Source organism: Elephantulus edwardii, unplaced genomic scaffold, assembly GCF_000299155.1.
Source record: "Elephantulus edwardii isolate Elephantulus edwardi_28Jun2011 unplaced genomic scaffold, EleEdw1.0 scaffold00007, whole genome shotgun sequence".
In the NCBI taxonomy this organism is placed as follows: Eukaryota; Metazoa; Chordata; class Mammalia; order Macroscelidea; family Macroscelididae; genus Elephantulus; species Elephantulus edwardii.
The window spans coordinates 10,172,766-10,184,941 of record NW_006399757.1 but is presented as its reverse complement, the minus strand read 5'-3'; the positions used below and the strand labels follow the sequence as shown (position 1 = coordinate 10,184,941).

The 12,176-nt window shown below is 39.9% G+C and overlaps 1 protein-coding gene across 1 annotated transcript in view; it reads left to right on the top strand.

Annotated features, from left to right (window-relative positions):
• VWDE (von Willebrand factor D and EGF domains) overlaps positions 1-12,176 on the top strand; it is a 129,953-nt gene that overhangs the window by 66,722 nt on the left and 51,055 nt on the right. The window contains exon 29 of the mRNA XM_006880378.1: positions 3,598-3,701. Coding sequence (XP_006880440.1) covers positions 3,598-3,701 — 104 coding nt within the window. The remainder of the gene's footprint in view (positions 1-3,597; positions 3,702-12,176) is intronic.

Below are 12,176 nucleotides of genomic sequence, written 5' to 3'. Positions count from 1 at the left end.
ATTTTACAACTCTCCTTACATAAGATTTAACGCCCTAGAAGCAGGTTAGAGGGCTGGCCCGCCTTGAGTTCAATCCCTGAAGGGCAGTGGGAGTGTGGTTTTTACTGCAGGAGATGGTATTTGATTAATATGTGTTACTGCCATCTGCTGGACAGTTGTAATAGAGTCAGTGCGTAATGTCTGTACTGTGTGTGAATGGTGCTACCTTAGCCATGGTGACTCATAGAACTTGTCCCATTGTATACAGAAAGCTTGTGGAAAATACACCGTTTCAATGTTGCATTTATACAAGAGGAGTCTCTTTTTCCTAAATAAAATTGGAAATTGCCTTTTCTGTTTTCTTAACGAACAGCACCAGTGTCTGTGCTGGGAGTGCATTGAATCTGTAGATTGCTTTTGGAAGGATTGTCATTTTCACAATGTTGACATTTCCTATCCAAGAACATTTTATAGTCTTCCACTTATCTAAGTCTCTTTTATTTTTTGTAGGTTTTTTTCCCCAATTTCTTTATGTCAGTCTTCTGTGTCTCAATTAGAGGTTTATTCTTAAATATTTCATCTTGTGGTTTGTTATTATCATTGATATCCTCTTTTCTCACTTCCTTTTCTGTATTCTCTTGCTACTGTAGAGAAATTACTAGATTTATTTTTGTATGATAATCTCGTACTGTACCACTTTGCTGAATTGCTCTAATAGATCCAGCAGTTTTCATGCCAAGTGTTTGGAAGTTTCTATGTGCACTATCATATCATCTGCATAGAGAGATAGTTTTTCCTCCACTTCACAAATTTCAGTGCCTCTTTTTTCCTTTTCTTTCCTTATTGCTCTTGCTAGGGCTTCCAATACAATGTTTAACAAGGATGATCACAGTGGGCAAACTACACAGGCCCCTGTTCCCAATGGTCATGCTTTCAGTCTCTCTCCACTGAGGATTACCTTTGCTATTGGTTTAGTGTATATGCTCTGTATCTCTGTTGAGGAAATTCCCCTTCTATTCCTATTTTGTTGAATTTTCCAAACAGGAAAGGGTGTTGGATTTTATCAAAGCCTTTTTTTTGTATCGATTGATATATTCACGTGGTTCTTGTCCTTTGTTTTCTTGATATAGTGGATTATAGTGGTGGTTTTTATGTTGAACTATCCTTGCATGCTTATTATGAATCCCACTCTATCATGATGAATTATTCTTTTGACATGCTATTGGATTCTATTGGCTATGATTTTATTAAGGATTTTTGCATCTATGTTAGTTAAAGATACAGATTTATTGTTTTCTTTCTTGGCTTTGCTGTCAGGGTTATGCTTGCTCCATAGAATGAGTGTGGGAGTGTTCATTATTTTTTATATATTCTTAAAATATTTAAGTAGGATTAGTGATAATTCTTCTCTGCATGTTCAATCTAATTGCTGGTGAAACTGTCTGAACTGAGTTTTGTTGTTGTTTTGGGGAAGGTTTTTTAATGACCTGCTCAATTTCTTCTTTTCTGATTGATATGTTCAAGTATTTCATATAAGTCTGTGTCAGTCTAGGTGTTCTCTAAGGAGCTCTGGTGGCCTAGTGGCAAGATGCTGCCCTGCAATCCCAAAGGCACACGATTTGAGGCCACCAGCTAGCTGCTCCACAGGAGAAGGATGGGCAATCTCCTCCCATGCGATTAACCACCTCTGAAAACTGCCAGAGGGTCAGTTATGGCTTGGTTCCAACTCTATGGTACACTACAACAACAACAACAACTGTAGAGTGCTAGTTGTTGGTTGTGATGGCAATCCTTCTAAGTTATGTTGTTTTGGGGAGGTTTTTTAAATTACCTCCTCAATTTCTTCATTTCTGATGAAGAGAGGTGAGGAGGTGAGTGGTGAGGGGAGAAAATCACAAGATCACAGAGTTTCATAGACAGAAAGATCAGATGAGAGAACTAGGAAAGAACCAGTGGGGAACTGAAAAGGTCGGGTAATGGTAGGCCTGGATCAATGGAGATGAAGTTTATAAAACATAATGTATGGGAATGATTGTATGAAACCCAATATAAATAATGTTGAAACACAATGTATATAAATGAAACGCAATGTATAGGAATGGTGTATGTGAATCAGTAAATGATAAAAATAATCTTTTTTTTAAAAAAAGGCAATCAGGCATTTGAATACCATGGTGCAGGACAGCCTTCTCTGGTCCCAGCTTAGGCCTGTGGCAGCACATGGCGTGATGGGGTCCTGGGTGGGAATATTAGTGACACTGATGACAATTCCTCTTTGTAACAGCACTCTTCCCACATTTTCCCTGTGATCCCCATTTCCACTTTTCTTTCTTCCTTGTCCCTGCCTTCTCATGAGCTTTATCCCTGAATAAGTGCTGCCTTTGTGATCCTGTCTGTGGTTGAGTGGTCTAAGGACTGAGTACCTCTCTGGTTTTACTGTTCAACTTATGGATCTGTCTATTGTTTGGCTGCTGCTTTCCAAGAGGTAATTTCTATTCCAGCCTTGAATAGTGACTAATGACCAGTTTTGGGGGTTCTATCAGACTGTTATACCAGTAAGTCTGATCTTTTTTTTTTTTTTTGTAATTTGTAATTTATCCCTCATCTTTCTCCATTCTAACGTTTATCACGATTCCATTCAGAAAAGACAGCAGTAGTAACTGGGCACCATCTAGTTCTTCCGGTCTCTGGGTCATGGAAACTGAAGTGCACGTGGTTTATGAGTCCTTTGGACTAATTGTTTTTATCCATCTTTAATTTTCTTCACTCTTTGCACCAGTTGGGAAGATCCTTAAATAGTCACCTACATGCATTTAAGACCCTAGGAACTATACACCCTTAGTGTAGAAGTAGACTGTAGAGCATTATTTTTGTGGATAATGTTGTGCTAATTAATCTTGATGTCCCCTGAGACAGTGATCCTTAGTCTTCAAGTGACTCATTTATTTCCTTATGGTGTTTGGTTATGACCAAGAAGTGTCCATAATTTTGTCTCCCATTTACTATGTAAATGGACCTATTTAAAGTACTTACAGTTATGTGATTATATTTTCAACATTTTTATAAATTTTCTTTATATGTATTTGGAGATGTAGATATGTAGTCCATATAGATTCTTAAATATTTTCCTTGGGAAAGATTTCAAGGGAGAAACTTCTGGTACTAGCAGAGTGAAGATACCTATAAAGTTCCAATAGAGGAGTTTGATATTAAGCTCCGATTGATTGTACATGGCATTGTTTGCTTTTTTAAAAAAATTAATTGGTTATTATTGCATTCTTTTTAATTCTTGCTAAATTATTAAAAAGAAAATCATAAACATTTTTAATGTGACCAACTTGAGTCTTTCAAGAAATTAAAGCAAAATATTTTAAAATGTAGCACATGTAGTTTTTCTTTGCTCCAATAACATTTTTTCTAGAATTATAAAGTTAGTATTTAGAGATTTAGATATTTTAGGGTATGTGGTTATGTGTTCTGTTTGCAGGAAGATGGCAGTACTGTAAGCCGTTCATAGCTTCTTATGACCCACTTTAGTGGTCTAGTTACTAAATAGCTTTGAATTTCTAGAATACAGTAAATTACAAGATGATAATTGTGAAAAATGGTGTCTTGCAGCAATTTGCAATCCAAAGTGTCTTTATGGAGGCAGATGTGTGTTTCCCAATGTGTGCTCTTGCAGAACTGGATATTCCGGAGTCAGATGTGAAAAGAAAATTCAGGTATTTTAGATTGATATTTATCTGTCCAGATAGTCTATTTGTTAATTGTCACCTATCTGTTAATACTTTATTATTACTTTTTTTTTTCATTTCCAAAGAGAGTGGGTATGGAACACACATACACAGTTTCACTACTTCTTTCTAAAACTATAAATAATAACTTTTTAGTGTCTATAAAATTTTTATACAGAATTTTAATGTGTACTTGAGGAATTTCAATGCGTAAATAAAACTGTCAAATATAACATAGTATTTCACAGCACTGGTGCCAGCAGAGAGCAAATATTCCACAATATGTATTTAAGATACCACTATTTATACTATGGTCAAATACTAGATCAAAATAATTCTGCCCTGGACTCTGCCTTCTCTGCTGCCCTCACGGGGCCACAGCTCAGCTGTCACAGGCCCACTGTCCGCGCATCCACACCTGTGTGTCCAGCATTGAGCACCGTGGACTTCTCCCTCAGCAGAGCCCTCATTCAGAGTTACTTCTTAGATATTTCCAGAAAGAACAGGTGTAATAGGTATATATTTGAATTTTTTTCAATAAAAATCTGTTGCTGTTGTTAGTGGGAAAATATTAATCCATCTTAAATCAATGAATCACTATGCCTTGACTTGAGGTAGCCCTAAATAGCTTTCAGTGGGTCATGTTTCTGTGATCAGCTCTGTGTTTTTAAAGATTAAACTGTTGTCTAGTTATTTATTTATTTATCCTCTAATCTTAAATTTCTAGGTATCAAATGCCAAGATATTGATCATGAATCAGAACCTGACAATAATAATGTCCATACACACAAGCCCAGGTTGGACAGTCAATAATAGTCTAATAGTCAAATAAAACAATGCAGCCAAACTCCCCCAACCCCACTCAAATCATTAAAGTGAATCTGTACTGGTTTTAATACCAGTGTATGCTGGAGTACTGTGATTTAAAAAGCATGAGACATTTTCTTCGAGAATTTGGATTTTGGAATTTAGAGGTCAATTGAGTAGACAGATACTTTCCCCCACAGTGGTAGATGCTTCTGCCTGTTCCCTTGAGGTGATGGATGTGAGGAAGAAAGGAAAGATATTGATTGGATTGCTAGAATTACACCAAAAAGACTGGGTAGAGACAAGACACAGAGAAGGGGGGAAATGAGCCAGGAAAGAAAGGAGTGTTAATAAAGGTGCATTGAGTCCAGTCTCACTCCTGGAGCCACACCCTGTGACCCCCATGTGATCCCACTTAGTAGAAATTTGGGGAGCAGATCACTAGGCCTGTCCTTCTTGGTGCCTCTGGGAAGGTGTAAACCGCTAACCTTTCTGCTGGCAGCTGAACACCTAACTGCACCACCAGCGACTCCTACTAAAGAGGTGGTTGTTATGTACTGTTGTGTCAGAACCAACTCATAGCTGACACTCCAGCAGAGACTGTACATTGCACAGGAGGAGATTGTTTATTTGTCTCCTGCCAATCAAGAGATTTTCACCTCATGCCATTGGATTGGCAGCCCTGCTCTTTACCAATCGGCCATTAGAGCTGCCTTACTAAAGAAGGCAAACAGATAAAAAGTTTGCAGAAACATCATAGGCTTGCTTATCTGCCTGATACACCTACCGTGGACCATTTCTTATCTTCTCTTGGTGACCTCAGTTTTCTCATCTGTGATGCAGGGTTAATATTTGCACCTAATGAGGTTTTGCAAGGATTAAGTAGGTTAATATGTATGAAGTGCCTAGAATAGAGTCTAGCTTATATTAAGCATTGTGTACGAGTGTGCTGTTATTATTATAATGAATTGAGAAGTAGAGAGAGGCAGGGGAAGAGAAGGATAAGAAAAGGAGTTTGAGAGAAATGTTGCAATATGTTATGAATATAGTCTCTCCCTGAAGGATATTGGAAAAAAATGTAATTGGTTTTATTGGAATTGGAGGTTTCTATAATGTAACTCTTTGTCAAAATGCTATAAGGGATCACTTTAAGTTCCCTTCAGTAGCACTTCTTTGTTCTTCAGATAGCACTTTACTAGATCCTAATTTTATAAAAGTTTTATTGAGTCTTTAGTAGCAAACATAGAGCCTAAAGAACCTTATGTATTACGGGAAAGAAAAGGAGGCAGAAAATTATGATTAGGGATTAAAATGATTTCATCGTATTTACTTAAAATTGATAATCTTCTTACTGCAGGTGAAACACCGTTGAGTGAAATCAAGCATACAAATGACAAGCATGTGGCTTAAGAAGAGAATTTTTTTAAAGACTGTAGAAACTAATATAAAAATTGTCAGTGTTGTTATTGTTGTTAGGCGTCATCGAGTTGACTATTCCTCATAGTGACCCTATGAGTAACAGATCAGAACCACGTCCTGTTCTGTGACAGCCTCACGATCTCTGTCATGCAGTTGTTACAGTCAATCCATTTAGTTCAAGGTCATCCTCTTTCCTTTTTCTTTTCCAGAATGATGCCTTTTTCCAAGGATGGCCCCTCTGTTTTCACTATTGTTGTTGTTAAGTGCCAGCGAGTTGAATATGACACATACATAGAATCTCTGTGAACAACAGATCTGAATCCTGTCCGATCCTGTGCTGTCCACAATCGCTGACACACTCAAGCCCACTGATGCAGACACTGTGTCAATTCACCTTGTTGAGGGTCTTCCTTTCTTTAATCATCCATCCACCTTCCCAAGCATGGTGTTACTTTCCAATGAATAGTCTCTCCTAGCAATGTACTTAAAGTATGTAAGGCAAAGTTGAATCATCTTCACCTCCAGGAGCATTCTGATTGCACCTTCTCCAAGACATCTGTTTGTCATTTTGCTGTTGTTATGTGCTGTCTAGTTGCCTGAACTCATAGCAACCCCATGTACAACAGCTCTGAACTCTGCTCTATCTTGAGCCAATTTCATTATCTCTGACACACTACCTTCACCCTATGAACAAAAGACCTGAAGAGAAAGAAAAAAAAGAATATTTAATTGTGACTCTGAAATGTGATTTGATATTTGTACATTGAATAGATACATCAACTATTCCAATCACTTAAAATATTTAATAATTCAAAATCTTTCCCATCCTTCCTGTGACTTTGTCTCTTTTTACAGGAATCAGCCAGCACAACAAATCACTTGATATGTTCCATATATTAGGGGTTTAACACAGAATTTGACATTTATTGGGCACTTGAAGACTTGGAGTAGGGCTGGGAAGGCAGAGGTTGCTGAAGGGCAGACAGATTCATACTGAAAGCCTTGACAGGAAGCACCAAACAGGTGCTTTTCAAAGCTTTCCTAGAGTTCTCAAATACTTGAGAACAAGGACAGGTTACCTAATAAGAAAGTTAATAGGAGTTGACTTGTGCTTACTTAACTAATCAGCAGTTATCAATTTCACCAAGGCTTCACCATATCAAATATGTGAAACTCTTCACTATGAATTCGTAAATAAGGCAAATTAGGCTCTTGTTTACTTTGTTTAGGGAGTTTTGGTGGCTTTATGATAAGACGTCATGCTATCAATGCAAAGGCACATGGTTCAAACCCACCAGCTGCTGCATTGTTACTCAGTCCCTAGCACGGATTATAGTTTTGAAAGGAGGATTTGATTCTGAAGGAAGGTGCTGTGCATTAGAAAAGATACAGATGCCAGTCATACCAGAAAGCAGAATCTTCATTGTGAAAACAAACTGTGTTCACTACAGATTAATTAGTCAATCAGTAAGCTTGGTTCCACAAACAACACTCTTGGTACCAGAAGTCAGCATATCAAAAGATAAATTGCATTGGGGAAATCTGCTGTCAAAGACCTCTCCAGAGAACTGAATACAGCGATGTCAGTCTAGAGACTAGAGAGCACCTGGTCCAAGCCTTGGTCTTCACAATTACTTGCTGTGCATCAAACAACCGGACAATGATTAAGGATGACAGGAGAAGAATCAATGCCTTTTAGTTGTGGTGCTGGAGAAGAGCACCACATGGTGTAGTGAATACACCATGGACTGCTAAGAGAACAAACAGATTTGTCCTGCAGAGGGTGAAACCAGGCTGCTCCTTGCAAGGATTTTGAAGCTTTGTCTGACTTACTTTGGGTATATTGCCAGGAGGGACCAGTTCTTGGAGAGAGACAGGCTTGGAAAGATGGAGGGACAGCTCAAGAGAGGAAGATCCTTCATGAGATGGATTGACTCAGTGAGTAGGGTAATGAAAGTAGGTGTGTCAGGGACAGTGAAATTGGCTTAAGTTAGAGCAGGGACTTTCCCTTTACCCAAATAAAAAATGGTTTCACTATTCAGTTTGCAATAACTCATTCAGAATAAAAATTCAGGAAAAGTTCAGAAAAAAAAAGCAGAGTTCAGAGCTGTGGTATATATAGGGTCACTATGAGTTGCAAGTGACTCGACAACGCATAACAACAACAAGCACAAGTAAGCCCATGCAGTCCTTGCTGATGGGGTTATTCTACAGGGCTTGAGAATCTTAAAAAACATGATTACTAACCATCTGAGACAAAAGGGTGAATCTCTAAATTTTCTGGAAAGCAACAAATACGTTTTCATCTAAATAAGAATCTAAATGAAAGATTTTTGAAGAATGATGGCTTTTCTGTATTTTCACCTTCTGGTTCTCAGGCAAGTACTTTGCATTGGCAAGCCTTATCCCAGAACCAAAAAGAGCCTTGGGCTTGTCTGCAAGCAAAAATTTACAGCTGAATCCACCAGCATCGAGGCAGGCTAAAGATGTTCCAGTCTCCTTCTGTGAAGATTTACAACATTGTAAACACTATGCAATAGTTGTACTCTGTCCTGAGGGGCCACGATGAGACAAAAGTAATTTGCAGGCAATGCATTTGGGTTTTCAGTTAGGGAAGAATGAGCCATACAACAAAGAAGGTGGTGGCAGATGCAGTTCTCAGTTTTAGGAAGGAAAGGCAGTGATACCAAAATGACAACAGTGAGCTAAGATAGAAATGATAGGTAGCTTGCTCTTTATTGCTGTCATCTGTTTTAGGAGATCAAACCTATCACTTTTCAGTTATAAAAATACCACACAGTTTTCAATTATGGAGGCTGTTTGGTTCCAAAGGCAAGGTTGACATGTGAAAATTACTTAACTTCCTTAGCTGCGAGCTTCCTGCCATTTGCCTCTGATATGACTTCAATGCTGCCTGCCCAGGGAGAGGTGAAGGAGAGCACCCTGCACACCACAGCCTGCTGTCCAGGAAGTGGTTCTAGCTCTCCAGGGTTCAAGGTGCTTTTCTGCTCCGTGAAACCCTACATCGTGTACTCCCCACTGCCCTGGGGTTAATCACCTCTTCTTTGGCCTTAATTGGCATGGAGAAAGGATACAGCTCTGGCACAAACATTTCTTGATTTTAAATCATGCTATATTCCTTTGTTCTGTTCTGACAATTGCTTCTTAGTCTAGGAGTCGCAATTGATCCATAGGTGACCCTCCAGCAGGGTTTCAGAAGCAGTAAATCACACAGGAGCATATTACCCATCCTTCTCCTGAGGACCAGCTAGTGGATTTGAACCATGTTCCTTATCAGTAGGCCAACAGAACTCCAGTCTATATACAGATTTCACAAAAGCACAATTAAGTGTGATGGGATTCTCATTCTTCTCAGTGTTAGCCATAAATTTTTAATGATCCACTCAATCAAATGTCTTTGCTTAAAATAACTGTTGTTGTTATGTGCCGTCGGGTCGTTTGCGACTCATAGCGACCCAAGTACAACAGCCCTAAACCCTGCTCTATCCTGTGCCAATCGCATGGCCTCTGACACACTCATCCCGAGTACCCCAGTCACTGAATCAATCCACCTCATAGAGGGTCTTCCCCTCCTGTGCTGTCCTTCTACCCTACCAAGCATGACATCACTCTCCAAGGCCATGTCTCTCCTTACAACATGTCCAAAGTATGTCAGACGAAGCCCCAGAATCCTTGCCTCCAAGGAGTAGCCTGGTTTAACCCTCTCTAGGATGAATCTGTTTGTTTTCTTGGCAATCCATGGTACATTCAATACTCTTCTCCAGCACCACAGCTCAAAGGCATCAATTCTCCTTCTATCCTTCCTAGCCATTGTCCAACTCTCTAATGCATAACAAGTGACTGCAAAGACCATGGCCTGTATCAGACGTACCTTAGTCTCCAGAGAGACACTGTTGCTCTTGAGTACTTTAGAGAGGTCCCTAACTGCAGACTTTCCCATCACAATACGTTTTTTTATTTCCTGGTTGCTGGTGCCAAGAGTGTTGACTGTGGAGCCGAGCAAACTGAAGCTGTGAACAATCTCAATCTCTTCACCATCCATCCTGATGCTACTGATTGGTCCAGTGGTGAGAATCTTTGTCTTCTTGACGTTGAGCCTCAGTCCATTCTTAAGGCTGCAGTCCTTGACCCTTCGCAGCAAGTGCATGAGGTCCTCCTCAGTTTCAGCAAGCAGGGTTGTGTCATCTGCATAACGCAGATTGTTGATAGATCTTAAACAAGACTCTGTTTTTCCAGCAGCATGGGCTCGCTGTTTTTCTGTGTCACATGTGGGTGAAATCCCAACACTATCTCAACTTCTCGGCAGTGCTACTGCACATTTAGTAGCTTGCTGCTTCTCGCTGCTGTCAAGTTGGTTCTGACTCAGTGATCCTCCATCGGGGTTTCTAAGACTGTGACTTGCAAGGACACCAGAGACTAACGGCCTACAAGTGGATTCAAACCACTGGAGACTTGCATTCCTTAGGTTAGTAGTGCAACTCTCTAGAGAATGTCTCATCAAATCTTCTTGAACGGATTATAATGAAGTGTAAATACAACTTTCATATGCACTAAAAAACCCTTCATAGTCATGAAGTCAGATCTGTTGTTCATAGGATCACTATGAGTCATAATAGAAGGCATTTAATATGACGACTACTGAACCTCTGGATCCTATGCCTTTAGTGCGGAGTTCCCTCTCCTGCCTGGGATCCCTTTTCCTGCAAACATGTTTCCTGGACAGCCTTAACCACCTCTCCCCCACGCATCCAGAGCACTCCTAGAAGCTCTTCCCCTTCAAGTCTTTTGGGCCTAATAATCTGCATGGTCCTTTCTACCACTTTGAGTGCCTGGGGGCAACCACTGCTCCCAGGATCACCACCTACTCCTTCCTAGTTCTGGTGTTCCTCAGAACTTTGAAGCTTCTCTCCATGCTCCCAAGGAGCCATGGGCTCCTCCCTCCGCTCCTGCCCTGCAGGGCTGCTTGCCATACCACCCCGAGCACCATCATGACAGGCCAGCAGGGCAAGTCCACTGACAGACAGACAGATAGCAGATTTTAAAAAAATGATTGTAATTATCGTAAATGTGACGTTGCATCCTAATGTTTTTCCCCTCCAGTCTTTCTACTGGTCTATACTAATTCTTGGTAAATTTGAAGAAATGGACATTTTTATTTTAAAAGCTCACTTAGTCATTGTGTTCACACAAAAAGAGAAGCTCAAAATGTCTTTCCATCTTTCTGTTCTTTCGGTACCATGACCCATTTTGGTGTTGAAGTCAAGAGGGAGATCATCATGAAACCCAAATCCTACAGATGTCCAAAATGAAGTGGATACTTTAGAAAAGCAAAATTAGACTTAAGTGAACATCGAAAGAATGGGTAATACCAATAAAGAATAAACAATAGAAAAATTTATCCCAGGTGTAAATAATTGCAGATTTAAAAGTGAAATAAAACCTAAAGTCTAGTGGTTTCAGAAAGCAGGCTGTCACATGAGCTGGATGATGGATTTGAACTGATGACCCTTCAGCCTAGCAATGAGACACTGTACCACCAACCAAGAAACTCCTCCTGTTTCCAATTTATAATAATCATGCCATGTTCCTTAGAAAGGTGAAAGGTCAGTGAAACAGGAATCCTCCAACAAGACAAAGTCACACAGCAACTGCAGCAGTGGGCTGCGTGTGTCAGAGATTGTGAGGATGGCACAGGATGGGACAGGGTTCAGACCTGTTTCAGTAGGGTCACCATGAGTTGTACTGAAGTGCTCTATTTGACAGCACCTAACAACAATTGCGCCAGTTTCCTGAGGTAAATTTTTAGAGGAGACTGCCAATTACCCCCCCTACCGAAATGGAGTCAAATTGTTGCTCTTTTGGTGAGAAGCCACATACATTTCACACTTTACCATCAGACCATCACGTCAATTCAATTCATTGCTGACTCATAACTCACCTTCCATTGGATTTTCAAGACTGTAAATCAGATGGGAGAAACTGTTCATCTTTCTCCAGGAAGGTATTTTCTCTACTTTCCTATGTTGTCATGTGCTGTTGAGTCAATTCTATGTTATCTGAATCTTAAATGATAGCACAATTGCTCCTAGGATTTCCGTAATATTTAAATAAGTCGATTTCCGGGGTTTTTCTTCAGTAAAGGAACTGATCTGTTCAATCCACTGAGTTTTGGATCAGCAGCTGAGTGCTTACCCTTTGCCCCACTAAGTCTCCTCC